General features: G+C 49.2%; 2 protein-coding genes and 1 non-coding gene across 4 annotated transcripts in view; all 3 read left to right on the forward strand.

Annotated features, from left to right (window-relative positions):
- FAM161B (FAM161 centrosomal protein B) overlaps positions 1-18,721 on the forward strand; it is a 224,201-nt gene that overhangs the window by 180,384 nt on the left and 25,096 nt on the right. The window lies entirely within an intron of this gene.
- The window catches only part of MIDEAS (mitotic deacetylase associated SANT domain protein), a 69,149-nt gene that overhangs the window by 35,643 nt on the left and 14,785 nt on the right, over positions 1-18,721 (forward strand). For both annotated transcript variants that reach the window (XM_066344670.1, XM_066344671.1), the window contains exons 2-3: positions 11,286-12,951; positions 14,057-14,356. In XM_066344670.1, coding sequence (XP_066200767.1) covers positions 11,530-12,951; positions 14,057-14,356 — 1,722 coding nt within the window. In that variant the 5' untranslated portion in view covers positions 11,286-11,529. The remainder of the gene's footprint in view (positions 1-11,285; positions 12,952-14,056; positions 14,357-18,721) is intronic.
- Positions 177-315, forward strand: LOC136377921 (small nucleolar RNA SNORA8). The gene has a single exon (XR_010746526.1). It is a non-coding gene; the product is annotated as a small nucleolar RNA SNORA8 (small nucleolar RNA).

Raw genomic sequence — 18,721 nt, forward strand, 5'->3', positions numbered from 1 at the left:
TGTTATTGATTTCTAATTTTATCTTATTTTTATTGGAGAACATATTTTGTATGATTTCAACCCCTGTTAACATTTTTTGAGCCCTGGCCGGGTAGCTCAGTTGGTGAGAGCATCGTCCAGATACACCAAGGTTGCAGGTTCCATCCCTGGTCAGAGCACATGCAGGAGTCAACCAGTGAACTGCAATGGTATCTGTATCCAGCAGTTTATTCCTGCTGGGTGTTCAGAAGGCAGTGTGATATAAATTCAGTATCCAGCATCATTGGTTTTCTTGGCTTCATGCATGTTAAACCTGATATTTTTATTGATACAGTATAACATTTTTCTGACATTTTGTTCACAATGGAAAAAACAAAACAAAACAAGAATCAGCTGGGAAATGCATGGATAGGTGGAACAACAAATGAATGTTCTTCTCTCCCCCCACCTTCTCTCAAGTCAATAAATAATAAAAAGTTAAAAAGAAATTTACTGAGACTTGTTTTATGGCATAACTTATAATATATCCTAGAGAATATTTCATGTGCTCTTGAGAAGAGTTTGTATTCTGCTGTTGTTAGGTAAAATGTTCTATAGCTATCTGTTGGGTCTAGTTGCTTTATAGTGTTCAATTCTTCCTTTTCCTTGTTGATTTTGGTTAGTTGTTCTGTCCAGTATTGAAAGTGTAAGTCTCCAGTCATTATTGTTGAATTGTCTATTTCTCCCTTTAATTCTAACAGTTTTTACTTCACATATTTTGGGAGCTCTGTTGTTAGGTGCATGTATGTTTATAATTGTAATATCCTCTTGCTGGAGAGAGACACTTTTATCATTGTAAAATATCCTTCTTTGTTTCTAATAAGAATTTTTGTCTTAAAGTCTATTTTGTCTAATATTTACATAGTCATTTCAGCTCTCTTTTGATTGCTGTTTGCATGGTGTAGCTTCTTTTAAAATTTATTTTATTTTTTCTGAAGTGAGAAGCAGGGAGGCAGAGAGACAGACTCCCAAATGTACCCAACCGGGATCCTCCTGGCATGCCCACTAGGAGGCAATGCTCTGCCCATCTGGGACATTGCTCAGTTGCAACTGGAGCCATTCAAGCACCTAAGGCAGAGGCTATGGAGCCATCCTCAGCACCTGGGCCAACTCTGCTCCAATGGAGCCTTGGCTGCAGGAGGGGAAGAGAGAGACAGAGAGAAAGGAAAGGGGGAACGGTGGAGAAGCAGATGGGCGCTTCTCCTGTGTGCCCTGGCTGGGAATCGAACCCAGCACTTCCATACACTGGGCTGACGCTCTACCACTGAGCCAACTGGCCAGGGCCAGTATAGCTTTTTCAGTCCTTTTACTTTCAACCTATTTGTATCTTTAAATTTAGATTGTGTAGGCCTGACTAGGCTGTGGTGCAGCCGATAGAGCATTGGTTTGGGACGCAAAGGACCCAGGTTTGAAACCTCAAGGTTGCTGGCTTGAGTGTGGGCTCACCAGCTTGAGCAAGGGTCACTGGCTTGAGGATGGGATCACAGTCATGACCCCATGGTCTCTGGCTTATCATTGGCTTAAAGCCTAAAGTCGTTGGCTTGAACCCAGGGTCACTGGCTTGATCAAGGGATCATTTGCTCTGCTGTAGCCCTCTATCAAGGCACATATGCAATCAATGAACAACTAAGGAGCCGCAATGAAGAATTGATGATTCTCATCTCTCTCCCTTCCTGTCTGTCCCTATCTATCCCTCTCTCTCTTTCTCTCTCTGTCACATACACACACAAAAAATTAGATTACGTCTCTTATAAACAGCATATGATTTGATCATGTTTTTAAAGCCATCTTCCCAAACTTTATCTTTTAATAGCAGTGTTTAATATACTTGCATTTAAAGTAATTATTGCTAAGGTAGGATTAATGTCAGCCGTTCTATTTGATTTCTATGTGTTTTATGTCTTTTTTGTTTTCCTGTAACTGTCTTCTTTGTGTTAAATAGATATTTTTGAGTATACCATTCCTGACCTATAAAATGAGACAAAACGAGTGACGATTAAATGAGATGTTACCTGCAACGCACTTGACACAGGGCTGGCGAATAATAAGTGCTCGGTAGACATGGACACACAGTTGGGCCTTAGGCCCTGAAAGAGCCACGGTCAGCCCTAGGTCCAGCTGAGAGCAAAGTCCACCCATGGCTCTGAGGCATCCATCATGTCTCCTGAGCAGGACACAGCAGTCTGGCAGGTGGCTCCTTTGGGAAGTGGAGAGCAGTGGGTCTCCACTGCTTTATGTCAGCCCGACCCTCTAGCTTTCCCCTGCTCTAACACCTGGGTACCACCTGGGCTTCTTATGAAGCACTGCAGATTTCCCACCTTTAACCACCCCCCACCCCTCACCAGAGCCACGAACCAATATCTCAGGGTGGGTTAGAGAACCACTGCTCAACACAGATGGGCAGCAGGGTATGATAGAGAGAAACCTAGTTTGGAGTCAGCAGGCTTGGATTTAAAGCCTGGATCCTCACTCATGACCTCAGTCTGTGACTGGAGCAAGTTACTTTTCAGAGCCAGCCTTTCCTCGTTTCTCAGATGGGAATAAATGGTTACACAATAAGCTGTATGCACACACATTGAGAATGTGGGCAGTGCTGGTGGCTGCTATTTCATACAGCATTGCTCATTACAAAGATGTTTGATTCCTGGACACAGGCCTTGTTCCCCCTTCCCTGCCCTGGGCTCCTAAGTTCCTCACAGGCAGGAACCAGTGAATGGCAACTCCTGGACGAGACACCTGGTTCCCTGACAACCAGTCTACTGCCCTCTCCATTGGGCCATGTTGCCTCTGGGCCTGCTTCTCCCAGCATTGGTACAGAAACAGATGGGCATTGAAGAAGCATTATGAGCTAGTGGTTAACAACAAGTGAGAGCATGATGTTTCAAAAAGATGTGCTGGAGTGCTGCCTGGAGGAGGCAAACCTTGAAGGAAGGCAGATTGTCCGAATGGAGGCAAGGGTTCCAGGCAGAGGGAACAGCTCCAGAACAGGCTCAAAATCAGGGAACTCTTCCTGAGGTGACCTATTATGTGTATCTCCAGCCTCTGCACAGGCCACCTTGCTTTATGATCTATGTCAGGGGTCGGGAACCTTTTTGGCTGAGAGAGCCATGAACGCCACATATTTTAAAATGTAATTCCGTGAGAGCCTTACAACGACCCGTGTACGTTACGCATTATTCAATAAAAATTTGGTGTTGTCTCGGAGGACAGCTGTGATTGGCTCCAGCCACCCGCAACCATGAACATGAGTGGTAAGAAATGAATGGATTGTAATACATGAGAATGTTTTATGTTTTTAATGTTGTTGTTTTTTTTTTTTATTAAAGATTTGTCTGCGAGCCAGATGCAGCCATCAAAAGAGCCACATCTGGCTTGTGAGCCATAGGTTCCCGACCCCTGATCTATGTGTTTCTGTGTCTCTCCCCTGCTGGACTGGGATCTCTGTGCAGGGAGGGACTGTGCTTTGCCTCCTGTGTTTCTCCAGAACCTAGTGCTCGGCAAATGCTTATTGGGTGAAGGGTCAGTGAGCAAACCTCAGATAGTAGGGCTGCGGAGGCTGTGTGTGTTGGGGGGGGGGGAGTGGGCAGGGTGAGGCCGTGTTAGAGGAGGCCCCTGTGAGTGACCTCCTCCGTATCTTGGCTCAGGCAAGAGTCTGGCGCTGGGGCCAGAGAGCTCTTCCCTAGACCTACTAGGGAGTTAGGCCTTCCCAGAAAGGGAGGAAGGAACTGAAGCAGCCTTTGGTGGGATGACCCCGAGGGCATAGAGAAGATAGGAGGGGACCAAGGGCGCCCCAGGCCTCTATGAGCCCCTCTCCGAAGGTTCAGTCTCTTAAGGACCTGGCTGCAGGGGCCGTTGTTCCAACAGCTGAAGAGAGCCTAAACCTACCAGCTTCTACCCCACTGCCCCTAGAGTCCAGAGTTCTGCTGGGAGGGGTCTTCCTGGGCTGCCTGTGATCCTCTGTGGCCTTTACAGGGAGGGACCTAACCAGTCCCCCTAGGGTGGGCGGGAGCTGAGCTGGAGGCTCCATCCTCTCCTGTCTCTGCCTGGGACTCTGTGTTTTCTCTTCCTCAGCTTCCCCTCGATAAAACAGACCTGGTCATCCTGGCTTCTCATGGACATTCTGGGGGTGTCTGTGGGGCAGCGGGGGAGGGGCAATACAGGTGGACGTCTGAGTGAAGCCCGGAAAATGCCTCAGTGGCAAAGGATTCCTCCCTCGCAGCAGGTATCCCTGTCAGAGCACCTAGTGTTGTCCTGGCCAGATAGCTTAATTGATTAGAACGTTGGTTAGGGCAGTGTTTTTCAACTGCTGGGCCGTGAACCAGTCTGCCAGAAATTTCGTGCCCGTCTGCGAAAGAATTTACCACCTTGATATTGTGTGAAGATTATAGACCCAATGATCTTAGTCGAATTTGCTTATGCTCAGAGTAATTTCTGCCTTAGTGGTCCCCGAAATAACTCTATTTTCACCAGTCCCCCGTGTAAAAAGATTGAAAACCACTGGGTTAGGGTACATATAGAATCAACCAATGGCCCTGGCTGGATAGCTCAGTTGGTTAGAGCATTGTCTTGAAGCGCAGAGGTTGCTTGTTTGATCCCCGATCAGGGTACGGACAGGTACAGATTGATGTTCCTGTCTCTCTCTCTCTCTCTCTCTCTCTCTCCCTTATTTTGCTAAAGTCAATAAATAAAAAAAATTAAAATGAAAAGAATCAATCAATGAATAAGTGGAACAACAAATCAGTGTTTCTCTCCCATCCCTTCTCTCTAAAATCAATTTTTTTAAAAATTAAAAGCCCCTCAAAATTGGCATTCTTATAATCAAAGCTCAAACTGCAGCCAGCTCGAACCCTTGCCAAGCTTTTGGAGCCTGGTCTCGTCAGTTTGACGACTGGGACCCCCAGGACTCATGACTCGCTAGCCTGGCTGCCTGGCTTCCACTTCCAGAGCTGAAGGTCACTCTGGAGAAGCGCTAGTCCAGGACAGCCCCTGGGCTGGGAGTGGGCAGGCCGGAGGGCCTGCTCTTTCATGCCCCCAGGGAAGTGACACTTGTAGGAGTCAGGTCCTCCTCTTTGTTGTTGGTGTCTCCTTCCTTACTGGTTTACAGACCTCATGAGAACAGGACTTATGTGTCCAGTGACTTGGAGAAATGGGGCCTTTCAGCATAAGGTGTGAACTCCAGTTAGCGGGGGGCATACAGCATTGCAGATGATGGCACTGTGTTCAGAGAGAAGGTTTATCCAGGGCCTGGGCAACTCTAGCTGGCCCAGGGGGACAGTTCCAGGCCCCTTTCCCAATGTGGCTGTAGTCAGAGGCCCCAGAGTGTCAGAGAGAGCTTTGCAGAATGTGAGCCTGGGCTGCAAGACCAGCTGGCCATGCTGGGCTCCTCTGGGAGGGGCCCCTCATCACTGGCCCCTCGCTCCCTAGCCAGACACCATGGTGTCTTGAGGCCCAGCCCAGCCATATCAGGGCACAAGGAAACAGACCCTCAGGCTCATGTCCCTGGCTATGGTCTAACCAGGCGTCACCAAACTACGGCCCGCGCATGCAGCCCCCTGAGGCCATTTATCCGGCCCCCCACAGCACTTCCAGAAGGGCCACTTCTTTCATTGGTGGTCAGTGAGAGGAGCACTGTATGTGGCGGCCCTCCAACGGTCTGAGGGACAGTGAACTGGCCCTCTGTGTAAAAAGTTTGGGGACCCCTGGCAGAGGTGGGAAGCCATGGGGGAAGAAAAATGAGGCAGGGGCCACGGCAGGGCTGGCACTTTTCCAGTTGGCCTGCATGTGGTATGGGGCAGCAAGTGACAGTCAAGGGGCAAGTAGCTTGTGGACCAGCAATTGGAGGATTTGTGATTAGGTTAGTAAGAGCCTGGGGCCACTGATGGGGTGGGGTGTGATGGGGGTTAGGAGGTCGGCCTTTCACTTTATCTTGGCATCAGGAGGAGCCCGGGGTAGACGCGCTGGCTGTGCGTAGGGCCTCTGCCTAGGCATGGCTCTGACTCACCTTGGGTGCAGTCTCAGATGAGCATCCAAGGAGCAGATACAAGCCAAGTGCCAAGTACAATGTTCTGCTGCTGGCTGGCTGCTGGGGACAAAGAAGTGGGCACCTGGAATGTGCTGGGTCTGTTTCCTTGTGCCCTGATATGGCTGGGCTGGGCCTCAAGACACCATGGTGTCTGGCGAGGGAGCGAGGGGCCAGTGATGAGGGGCCCCACCCAGAGGAGCCCAGCATGGCCAGCTGGCCCTGCAGCCCGGGCTCACATTCTGCAAAGCTCTCTCTGATACTCTGGGGCCTCTGACTACAGCCACATTGGGAAAGGGGCTTGGAACTGTCCCCCTGGGCCAGCTCGAGTTTCCCATGGGAAGCAGTACTGAAGACTTGAAGGCTAAGCAGCACTTGGCCGAATGACAAAGGTGGGCAGGTGTCCTAAGCAGAAGTACTGCCTGGTCAGAATTGGAAACAAAGCAGGAACAGCACGTTGGGGCAGCAACAGCACTGAAGGATGGCTCAAGCGTGGCAAGTGGAGTTGGCAAGAGCCCAAGTCTGCAGGAACCTGTGGGCAGGAGAGGGAGTGTAGGCTTTGTCCTAGTATATATCCTCTTTGGTGTGCACGGACCTGGCTGGCTTAGTGATTTGAGGCCTTGTTGGATGCTTTACTTTGTTTTTTATTTTTGCCTTGGGTTAAAGATGTGTGAGTTCTGACTCCCCCTCTTCCTAGTGCTGACTTTGTAGGGCTGGGGATGGTCCTGGCTGTAAGAGCAGGAGCTTGGAACATCAGCTCTAAGGGTCAGGAGGTCCTCCAGTCAGCTCTCATGCCCACATCAGAGCTGAGCCCTTGCCCGCTGGGACCAAGCTGGGTACTTCCTTCTTGGCCTGTGTAACCTTGACTCACAAGTCTTTTTTCTCAGATGGCCACACTGAATGTCTCAAGCTTGTAAGTGGCCTTGGTCACCTGAATGGTCATGGCCTCAGTCACCTGAATGGTCATGGCCTCGCCCCATTGCCTTGTGGTGAGGGCTTACTGGACTCTCCCAGCCAGCACTGGGCATGCAGCAGGGTTGCTGATGGGACATGGGAGTGGGATGTGTTCATGTTGCCGCCCCTGGAGGGTATGGTGTCACCACCAGCACAGAACTCCCAAAGGTTTTTCCAGCACCTTCCCTCATGTGTCTGCAAAACACATGTGTGGATTCAGCATTGCTTTCTTTTCTTGGTGCACACTATCTTCTGCAGAGAGAAAGTGCTTCTCCCCATAGATCCTTCTGAAAGCATCTTCAGTCCCCAGCCTCTGACACCAGAGTCTTTTCTGCCCGGGGTATTTATGGCTCAGGGCAGGGACTGGTTGCAGAAGCGAGGCCCCTGGAGGAAAGGAAGAGTGAGTGGGGCCATGACAGAGTCAAATAGATTGATAGAGTGGGTTGCAGTGTCTGGGGCCCTGTGGCAACTGTGGGTTTCCTTTTGCAGTGTTCCTGCCAGTGTTGTCAGAGGCCCTGCAGCTCGCCCCAGAGGTAAACTGCCTGCAGGAGTTCCTCATTACATCCTCTTCCTTGCAACCTCGGGGTGCTGGTCCATAGGTTGGCAGCCTTTGGAAGAGATGGCTTCCTTCCTCTTCCTCACTGTGAGGAAGGCCAGGCTGGCTTCCGCAGGAGGGATAGAGGAGTGGGGCTGGGTAGAAGAAATAGGAGGAAGTGGCTTAGTGCTGGCCAGAGTTGTAGGCTGTGAAGTACGAGTGGGCTATGAGAGCTGGAAGCCCTACTGGCAGCAACCAGAACTGAGGCAGGGAGGGCTTGCAGGGGCGGGGAGTCCTGGCTGGGAGGTCAGGGCCTAGTGGCCCGCGCATCCTCAGACCTGCATGTGGACCTCACACACATGCTGACCCCTCTGTACCTCACACACATGCTGACCCCTCTGCGGAGAGGCCCCTCCCCTCCCTCCCTTTATGTAGGATTGAGGGTCTCAGCTCAACGGGGTGAGAATAGGAGAGGTTTGCCTGCCTAGGTTCAGGCAGGGTAGGGGGCTTCTCAGGGCCAGTGAGGAGGGATATCTATGTCCCGAAAACCCTGTTGAGATGTTGGGGAGGGTGCTGTGAAAGGGACATGTGCAGAGAGGACCTGGTGTCTTAATGGCGTGCCTTGGGGATAAGGAATAAGAGCTTGGTATCGAAGTCAGACAGACCTAGGTTCAAGTCTTGTTTCTGGAACATAATGTGTGACCATTAGCAAGTGACTTAGTTCCTCCAAGCGTCCTCTAGCTCACCTGTAAAATGGAGGTTAAAAATAATGCTTTGCTTTATGCTGCTTTGAAAAGGCTTTTGAGGGAATAAAACACATATGAAGCACTTAGGACCTGCCTGGCACAAGTACTTTATTATCAGTAGTAGTAATATTAGTATTAACAACAACAACTACCGCCATCACTGCCACTACTTCTATTACTGCATGCCCTACTGCCTTGGTATGTTCCCTCCCCTCCTTCCTCCAAGGGTTCCAGGCATCTTCCACACTTCTCTCCACCCCCCAGATAATGACTTCTTCTCTAAGGGTCCCAGGTCTGGGTGTCCATGCTCAGCACTCTTAGGCAGCTAGCTCTCCAGTGGGGGTGACAGGGAGGCCTCTACAGGAGCTTCTGGGGGGAATTCAGCCCCTTGATTTCTTTTGAGTTGCTGGCCCCACTTTGGAAACCTACTCAATGGCTCTCCTGGATGTGCAGTATGAATGGTGGGAGGCAGAGCAGCTGAGCTTGCTTAGCCCCTGTGGCCTCAGATGATCGGGCATGGGGGAAGGAGGGGAGGAGCAGCCCTGCACTGGAGCCCCCACTCACAGACTCCACCCCCGCAGCCCAATATGCAGAGACTACCTTTCCAAAGGGATGCGTGGCCACCCTGTGCATGTCTGGTGTCTGGGTCTCCTCCAACAGGCTCACACTGGCACAGGCATGGGTCCCATCTGCCATGTGGCCTCTCCCCACCCCCAGACTCCAAGCCCTGGCTGTAGCTCACAAGGTGTCAGAGTTGTGACAATGCAAGGGGGTGTCTGGGGAGGAGAGCTGTGAGTTGGGGTATGCCTCTGAGGGGCCCCCACCCTCTGGAGGCACGTGGACCAGCCTCTGTGTACCCCCCCCCTTCAAGCACATTCTTCCTGCCTCTGTCTTGTTTCTGCAGACACATACTTCTAGTTCTTTTTTTTTTTAATTTTATTTATTTATTTATTTTTTACAGAGACAGAGTGAGTCAGAGAGAGGAATAGACAGGGACAGACAGACAGGAACGGAGGGAGATGAGAAGCATCAATCATTAGGTTTTCATTGTGCGTTGCAACACCTTAGTTGTTCATTGCTTTTCTCATATGTGCCTTGACCGCGGGCCTTCAGCAGACCGAATAACCCTTTGCTGGAGCCAGCAACCTTGGGTTCAAGTTGGCGGGCTTTTGCTCAAACCAGATGAGCCCGTGCTCAAGCTGGAGACCTTGGGGTCTCGAACCTGGGTCCTCAGCATCCCAGTCCGACGCTCTATCCACTGTGCCACTGCGCCACCGCCTGGTCAGGCTACTTCTAGTTCTTGTTCCTGCTGGTTGGGGAGGCAGAGCCCAGTTGCTGTAGCCGGGACAGCCCACTGTGCAGCTTCACGATGGCGCCCAGGGTTATTTTCAGTCCAGGGCTAGTCTTTGGGTTTTGGCTGTCAGAATATGCGAGTTTAAAGCAAGAGATAGGGGTTTGTTCCAAAGGTACTTTTTGTGGCCCTCAGCACTCTGCTTGTTCAGTCCTGTCCCTCTGTCCCTCATGCTGCAACCAGGGTGGCTTGGGTGCCCTCCTAGCCTTCACTTTCCACATGTGAAAACAAAGGGGGTGCAAGCGGGCGTCTCTCGCTCACTTGAATGCTGGGAGCCGAGGAAGGAAGTGAAGGAGGAAGTTCCTCCCCTTCAGGGTGCTGGCTGAAAGTGAAAGGCAGGCAAGGGGGCTGGACTGAGTCTCACAGCTCTGGGAGGGGGAGGGCTGGGGAGCTGCGGAAGCCTGCACCGGCGTGATAGCACCGGGGCCTCCCCGGAGCGGGCGCATCTCGGGGTGTAGCCGGGGCTTTGTACCAGCGCTTGCCAGGTACCGCCCAGCCCCGGCCCTCTCTGCTCTCTGCTGGCCCCCTCGGAACTCCTGGGCTGCTAACAGTGACCTGCAGCACCTAGGGCCTGAGGTCTCAGGTCAGCCTGGACTTGCAGATGTATTCCCCAGGGCGTCCTTAGCTCCCCTCTCCTCCCCTTCCAGCCTGACTGGCCCAGGACCAGAACATTAGCCTGGGGAGGAGGTGGGTCCTGTAGCTCCCACCCTCACCAACTTCTCAGGGAGGAAAATATAACCCTTTCTGAAGAAAGAGAGTCTTTGAAAATACATGCAAGTTAATAGTGTAAGTAATAAAAATACATGGTCTAGATTCTATGTTCAGTTGCAGGATAAATAAAGCAACTTGGTTTTTTGTTGTTGTTTTAATCAAGTTAGAAAACAAACACAGAAGCACTTTAGTCACACCGTGTCATAGAGAGATCTTCCGGACCTAAGCTCTAGCAATCTGCACCCCTTCAGTATCATATCCTTTGCTTGGGATCTCAGGAGCTCTTTGGCAGTGGAGGAGGGTGGGTGAGGACTGCTGACCAGCTACCAGGTGGCATCATGCCTCCAGCCAGCCAGGGCTGCAAAACAGGTTCCTGTGCTAGTTTGGTGAAGACTGGCAGTCCCCGTCCCGGCCAGCAGCTCCTCCCAGGGGTGGGGCTAGGATGGCACACACCCTTCTGGGGCCTCGCCTACAAATGCCAAGGATGTGAGCCTAGCTCTGGGCCCCAGACTCTGCAGGGGTCTGGAGGGCAAGGACCCTGAGGCGGCACAGTGGGGGACAACCCCTGTTCTCTCCACTTTCTGTGGCATAGATGTGCTCGGAGCATCAGATGAGGCATGGACTGAATAAAGCTGCTTCTGGGTCTGGCTGGGAGGCTACTGCCTGGACAGATATGAGAGGACCAGGTCTGGCTGCCCAGTGGGCTGAGGCTTGGCTTAAGAGGAGAAAGGAACCCAACATGGCCTTTGTCACCCGTTTCCCCAGCTTGACCACAGGGGCTCAGACTGGATCTCAGCCCCATGTGCTCGCTTAGCAGATGCCTCGATGCAGTTCATAGATTACAGGACCAGATGCACTACAAGGCCTTAGAGGCCCCTCCTTCACACTTGTGCTGAGTCTGGGGCATGCTGAAGGCCGTGACTGACACTGTTACTATGCTTCTGTCTGCAGGCTCCAGAACCGTGTGCAGCATCATGAACTGGGAGGAGTAGACAAGCTCGAGTGTCTCTGTGAAGAGGAAGGAACGGCCAGCAGTTCTTTCTCCCTGTGCCTGACTGAATGGTCCAGCATTTTTCTCTGCCCCTGTTCAGCTCCCACTGGCTCCTGGACTAGGGCAGGGCTTCCAACAGGACCTTCCCCCAGGGGATGGGCGACTGGTAAAGTAGATCTCACTGCGGGGCACAGTTGGCACACCATGAACCTCCAGGCCCAGCCCAAGGGTCAGAACAAGCGGAAGCGTTGCCTCTTTGGGGACCAGGAAGCAGTTCCCAAGGAGCAGCCCCCACTCCTGCAGGCCCCTCCACAGTCCACCAGAGTGAAGGAGGAGCCTTATTTTGGGCACGAGGGTCCTACAGGGGCTGCACCTGCCTCCCAGCCTGTGGAACTCCCCAACAGCCTGGCCCTGCTGAACTCCGTGGTGTATGGGCCTGAGCGGACCACAGCGGCCATGTTGTCCCAGCAGGTGGGCTCGGTCAAGTGGCCCAACTCTGTGATGGCTCCAGGGCGGGGCCCGGAGCGTGGAGGGGGTGGGGGTGTCAGTGACAGTGGTTGGCAGCAGCAGCCAGGCCAGCCTCCACCCCACTCGACGTGGAACTGCCACAGCCTGCCCATTTACGGTGGACACAAGGGGAGCCCTCATCCCGCCATGGGGGTCTCTACCTACTACAACCACCCCGAGGCACTGAAGCGGGAGAAAGGAGGGGGGCCGCAGCTGGACCGCTATGGAAACGCCATGCGGCCAATGATGCCACAGAAAGTACAGCTGGAGGTGGGGCGGCCCCAGGCGCCCCTGAACTCGTTCCATATGGCCAAAAAGCCCCCAAACCAGACGCTGCCCCTGCAACCTTTCCAGCTGGCGTTCGGCCACCAGGTGAACCGGCAGGTCTTCCGGCAGGGCCCGCCGCCTCCCAACCCCGTTGCCGCCTTCCCGCCGCAGAAGCAGCAGCAGCAGCAGCAGCAGCAGGCAGCCCTGCCGCAGATGCAGCTCTTTGAGAACTTCTATCCCATGCAGCAGCCATCCGCTCAGCAGTCCCAGGACTTTGGCCTGCAGCCTGCAGGGCCACTGGGGCAGTCCCACCTGGCTCACCACAGCATGGTGTCCTACCCCTTCCCCCCAAACCCTGATATGAACCCAGAACTGCGCAAGGCCCTCCTGCAAGAGTCGGCCCCGCAGCCTGTGCTACCTCAGGCCCAGATTGCCTTCCCCCGCCGCTCCCGCCGCCTCTCCAAGGAGGGCGTCCTGCCTTCCACCGCCCTGGATGGGGCTGGCACCCAGCCTGGGCAGGAGCCTACCACCAACCTGTTCCTACATCACTGGCCCCCGCAGCAGCCACCACCTGGCCCCCTGGGGCAGCCTCATCCTGAAGCTCTGGGATTTCCGCTGGAGTCGCAGTTGCTGTCTGATGGGGAGAGACTGGCACCAAATGGTCGGGAGCGGGAGGTTCCGGCCATGGGTAGTGAGGAGGGCATGCGGGCAGTGGGCACAGGGGACTGTGGGCAGCTGCCACGGGGTGGGGTGATCCAGAGCACAAGAAGGAGGCGCCGAGCATCCCAGGAGGCCAATTTGCTGACCCTGGCCCAGAAGGCAGTGGAGCTGGCCTCACTGCAGAATGCAAAGGTGAGAGTGGCATGGGGTGGGGCAAACCTGGCAGAGGGCAGGGTGAGCTGTGTCTGCAGAGAGCAAGTGACTCTAGGTCCACACGGGCACTTTTCTCACCTCACTGAAGAAAATGAAAGAACCCATATATTTCAGGGAGTTCATGCAAAGACTCTGCCTGAAGGTTCATACACTTGCAGGGTTGTGGACAGGAAGTGCAATACACCATCATGGGTTGGCTTCTTCATTTGGGACTTGAAGGACTGGGAGCAGTGGGAGCTGAAACAATTTCCTGATACAGTCTGCTAAAAGACAAAAATGTGGTGGTCGTTACTCAGGTGATTACTCTTGTCAAAATGCATTGAACTGTAATTTAAAATAGGTGCATTTTGTCGTGTCAATTCTACTGCACTAAAGATGATTTAAAAGAAGGGACAATAACAATGGGGAAGAAGAAATAGAGTGTGGGCCCCTATATTGTACTTGGAGTTTCTTACACTGGATCACAAATAATTTATCATCAAACCCTATGAGAGGGATGCTGTCATTTGTTTGTTTTTTGCTAAAGAAACTGAGCCCCAAGTCGATTTCCCAAGGTTAAAGCTAGCAGAGAAGCCTAGTATCTGATTCCAGAGCTAGTGTTTGCCCCTTCGCTCAACCCCCTGATGCCTATAGGGCCAGGCTATGTGAAGAGGCTGCAGAATTTAACTTCAGTCCAGCCAGTGCCAATGGGAAAATCGATCAAAGACCACCCTGACCTTGCTATAGGTTCCTAGCTTACATTCTTTTACAGAGATATGTTTTGCATATTTAGATACTTTTTCACATGCCACTCACTGTGCAGGCCAACCGAAACCCATCTGTAAGGCACTTCTGGCCTGAGATGGCCACCTGGGGACGTGCTCCAGGCCAGGATGGGAGCACTTGTCAGAAGGGAGGGTGGAGAGAATATCTGAGAATGTGGTGTAGAAAAGATGGTCAGGGAAAGGTCAGGTGATCAGAGACCATTGGGAACAATGATAGGTGTTTGAATCCTTGAATCAAATGGGACCAGGGGTCCTAGACCAGCAAATCAGTACTTGCCTTCTGAACATCACCTGCATTACCCCTCCCTTCCCCTCTTCAGGATGCCAATGGTTCTGAGGAGAAGCGGAAAACTGTGTTGGCTTCAACTACCAAGTGTGGGGTGGAGTTCTCTGAGCCTTCCTTAGCTGCCAAGCGAGCACGAGAGGACAGCGGGATGGTACCCCTCATTATCCCAGTGTCTGTGCCTGTGCGGACTGTGGATACAACTGAGGCAGCCCAAGCTGGAGGTGTTGACGAGGATGGGAAGGGTCCTGAACAGAACCCCACTGAACACAAGCCGTCAGTCATTGTCACCCGCAGGCGGTCCACCCGTATTCCTGGGACTGATGCCTCAGCTCAGGTATGAGAGGCTCCGCATGCAAACACCTCCATCCAGTACCCGAGGGCTCCTGGGGAACTGGTACCCTATGGGGAAAGAACACGGTGACTGTAGGAGCTATTCAAGGAACCCACGGGGATACCATTTCTATTTTCCAAACCAAACTAGATAAATTAACTCTGGGAAATGATGAGACAGTTTTATACTTGAAGTTGGGACTGTCTGGGAAAATCTTGACTGAGCCTCTAGTATGGGTCAGGCTCTGTACTAGGCACTGGGAGGTAGAAATGTTTGCTTGTTCTGTTGGTACAAGCATGAGTGTTGAAATCTCCCACTAATATTGAGGTTTTGTCCATTTCTTTTAGTTCTGTCAGGATATGTTTTATACATCTTGATGTAGTGTTTATTAGTTCCATATTCATTTAGAATGGGTTTATCACTATGAGATGTTTCTTTTTATCTTCAGTAATATTTTTGCTTTTTAAAGTCTATTTTGTCAGTTATTTAGCTTTCCTTTGGTTAATTTGGGGTTATCTCTTCCATCTTTTTAACTTCCGCCTCTCTGTGTCCTTCTACTTAAGGTGTATCTTTAAGTGGCATTTAATTGGGGTTTGCTATTATCTGTTGTAGTAACATTTGTCTTTTAATTAGAGCATTGATACAATTTACATTTAATGTAATTACTGATGTACTTGGGTTTGAATCTACCATCTGTTTGCTTTCTGTTTATCCCATCCTACCTTTTCTGTTTCTCTCTCCCACCCTCTGCCTCCACTTTTTTTTCCTTTGGAGTGATTAGGTCTGTAATTTCATTTCCCCTCCTCATTAACTCATTAATTACATACATCTTTATTACTTTCTTAGTGATTATCCTAGCAGCCTTTCTTACCTGGATTTCTGTGAGAGAATAAGAAAAGGGATTTGAGTGACTATTTTCTCAATTCTCTGGAGAATGGTACATACCTAGTCCAATTCCAGATGCATAGAAGCGATGCTAACTTGTTATGTACAGTGACTGCCTTATAACATTAGGGCTTAATTCTCTGGTTGAAAAGGGCTAGATTAAAATATGCATTCTTGGTTTACTAAAATCTAATATAAGTTAGTATTTTACCTCTTCACGGACAATGCAAAGTTCTTACAACACATTTAATTCCATTTCCCTCCCCAATCTCTAACTTGTAGAATTATTGACGTATATTTTCATTTTCTCTATATTTTAATATTGACATTATGGCATTATTGTTTTTGCTCAGTTATTCATTTTAGATTTCCTCAAAGACTTGCTGTTTTTGTTGCTTTTTATTTTTTCTCATATTGCCAGACTTTTATCTCAGATCATTTATGTGTTGCTTGAAGAACATCCTTAGTATTTTCTGTACTGTGAGTCTGTTAATGGTGAATTTTGTTACTCTGATTGTCTGAATAAGTTTTATTTCATCTTCATATTTTAAAGATAATTTTGCTAGGTAGAGAATTCTGTGTTGGTTGTTGTTTTCTTTTCACAAATGTAAAGATAGCCATTGTCTTCAGGCTTCCATTGTAGTTACAGTTTTGAGAAATCACTGTAAGCCATATTGTTGCTCCTTTGGATATAAGGTGTCTTTTTATCTTACTGTTTTAAGACTTTTTTTTTTTGGTCATTCATTTTCAGCAGTTTTGCTGTTATATATAAATGTGGTTTTCTTTGTAGTTATCCTGTTTAGAGTTTGTAGTGCTTCTTGAATATATTTCTGCCCCATATTGGACTCTGTTTTTTAGCTTTTCACCGTATCTCCTATTTTGTTTGTCATGCATTTTTCTATATATTCTTCTTTTTAAAATCTGACCTACCTTTCAAAGTTCACCAGTTCTCTTTAGCTGTGTTTAATGTGTTGTTAAACCCATTCATTGAGTTCTTATTTTTAGTTATTTTGTTTTCAGTTACCAAATTTCCATTTGGTTCATTTTTAGAGTTTCTAGTTCTTTGATGAAATTCTCAACATTGCCTTTTATTTTATGGCATACTTTCTTAAAGTTTATTTCTGAATACTCCATTAATGGGCTCCCCATAGGTCTGTTTCTATTATGTTACTTCTCATGTTTAAATTACATCTTGTTTCCTTATTTATCTGGTTGTTTTCTATTGAATTTGGACACTGTATATAAGTTACTGAGGTAACTAGACTCTGGATTATGTTCTCTTCAGAGAGAATTTATCTTTGCATCTGACAGGTAGCAGAGAGCACCAGCTATCCTGGGTGACATTAATTTAACCAGAGATTAAATTGTGGTCGAGATGAGATGATTTGAAGCTGGGCATTATTCCATGTGAGCATTAGCCTATTTCTGATTCACCTTTATTCTGAGAATATAACCCTGTGGAGTTCCAGTCCACAGCCAGGGAGTTTATCAAGCTTTGCTTCCTTGATAAGCCCTAACCTCCAAGTTTTATTCAGCTAGCTACTTGAATTTCTTAAAAGCTCTACTCTGTTTTCTCAGCCTCCCTGTTGCCTCTTCTAGCCACAGCATCCGCTCCAGGGAAAACATAGGTGTGAATGCTGGTTCACCTCTTTGACTTTCCTTCTTTTCCTGGACCTTGGCTCTAATTCTTGGCCCACTTATTTGATCTCTGATACCTTCAGAAATGTGGTTTTCATATCAAGTCCAGATTTTTTCATTGTTTTCAGCTGGAAAGTTGGCCTGCATGCCTGTGCTCTGTAACAGAAAGGGGAGCTCCAAGATTATCATGAGTAGCACAGTCTCTGCTCTCTGTGGTCTTATTCTCTGGTTTGGGGGGAAGTTTGGGGGAGGCTGGAGGCCTGAGAAGCTTGTCCTGAAGATGGGCAAAAAGAAGCCTGAGCCAACTACGCTGCTCAACACACCCATTTCAAAGATGAGGAAATAGATACAGAAAAGGCAAGAGACATACCTAAGGTCACTCAGCCAAGTAATGGCAGAACTAGCCCTGGAATTTGGGTCTCCTGAATACCTGACCGTGAGTACTTCCCCTACACTAGGCTTTTGGGGAAGGTTTATTTTTTGTTATTTAGTTATTCAGTTATTTTTCATTGTAGTACAGACATTTTCCATCTTGCAAAGAAGTATAAACAATGGTATAATGAACCCCGGTATTTAGTCATCAGAATATAGCTGATCTTTTTTCAGTTGTACCTCTACTTCTTGCCACTGGATTTTTTGGAGCAAATCCCAAGCATCATATTGTTGCATCTGTAAACACTTTGGTTTGTATCTGAAGTATATCATACAGAAGAACTTCCTTCCCATTCTCTCTTCTTTTCTCTCTCTCTCTTTCTTTTAGTAACCTCAATTCATTATTATACCTAAAAAAATAATATGAAAAGTATTACCAAGTATTCAGAATAGTTTAAATCCATTTCCCTTACTATAAAATTACAGATCATTGCAGCTGTCTGAGTTCAGGCTGGATTTCTTGTCTAGCAAGTTTGAGGGCCTTTGCTTCTACCTCATTTTATTTTTTCTGTTCAAGCATATTGTTCCCCTAAGGGAGGAAGAATGAACAATATCATTTTGCCTGCGTGCAGAAGAGCAGAGAGGGCACAAATTACTAAAGGACATGGCCAAGGCCTCATGCGGAGTCCGGACCCTCTGCTGGAAGGTCTAATGGGAGCTGGAATCTGGGAAGGGGAAAAGCCTGTTGTTCCAGGGCCCACTCAGTCAACAGAGCCAACATCTGCTGTTGGCAGACTGTGCACTAGGGAGATGACCTGGATATTGCTCACCCTTGTAAGGTCCTATTCTTCACAGCCCTGCCTTTTATTTTATATGGAGACCCAGAGGCACACCAAGCAGGGAGAAGTAGAAGCCAGGAGCGCTAACCTTGGACAGCAGAAGTGGGCTAGCCTCTGATAGAGGGCTAATACTATGAGAACAAAGTTCTCCGAGGACAGGGCTGTCCTGTTCATTTTGTTTGACATGGGTCCCATGCCCAGCTTAGGTCTTGTCACACAGTAGGGGCTTCTGTCTAATAGAGCCTAGAGTTTAAGTAGTGATAGCAGCCAGTATTGAGTAATTTCTATGCACCAGGTCCTGTTCTCAGTGATTTCCATGTGTTAATGCATTTAGTTCTCATAGATACCCCATTAGATAGGCACTATTATACCCATATTAAAAATGATACGTGGAGAGTTAAATAATTTATTTTAAGTGGTAAGTAAAAGAAGTGGATCCCAATTCAAGCGATCCACTCCAGAGCCCAGGCCCTTAACTCTGCCCTGTCGCATACTTTATAGCAAGAACTATGGGCTATGGCCCAAATTCACACGTAAGAATGGTTTTTACATGTTTGAAGGATTATTTTTTAAAATGAGGGTGGACTGGGGAAAAAGAAGCCTATATAACAGAGACCCCATGTGGTTCACAAAG

This window comes from Saccopteryx leptura, chromosome 6 (genome assembly GCF_036850995.1).
Source record: "Saccopteryx leptura isolate mSacLep1 chromosome 6, mSacLep1_pri_phased_curated, whole genome shotgun sequence".
Lineage (NCBI taxonomy): Eukaryota > Metazoa > Chordata > Mammalia > Chiroptera > Emballonuridae > Saccopteryx > Saccopteryx leptura.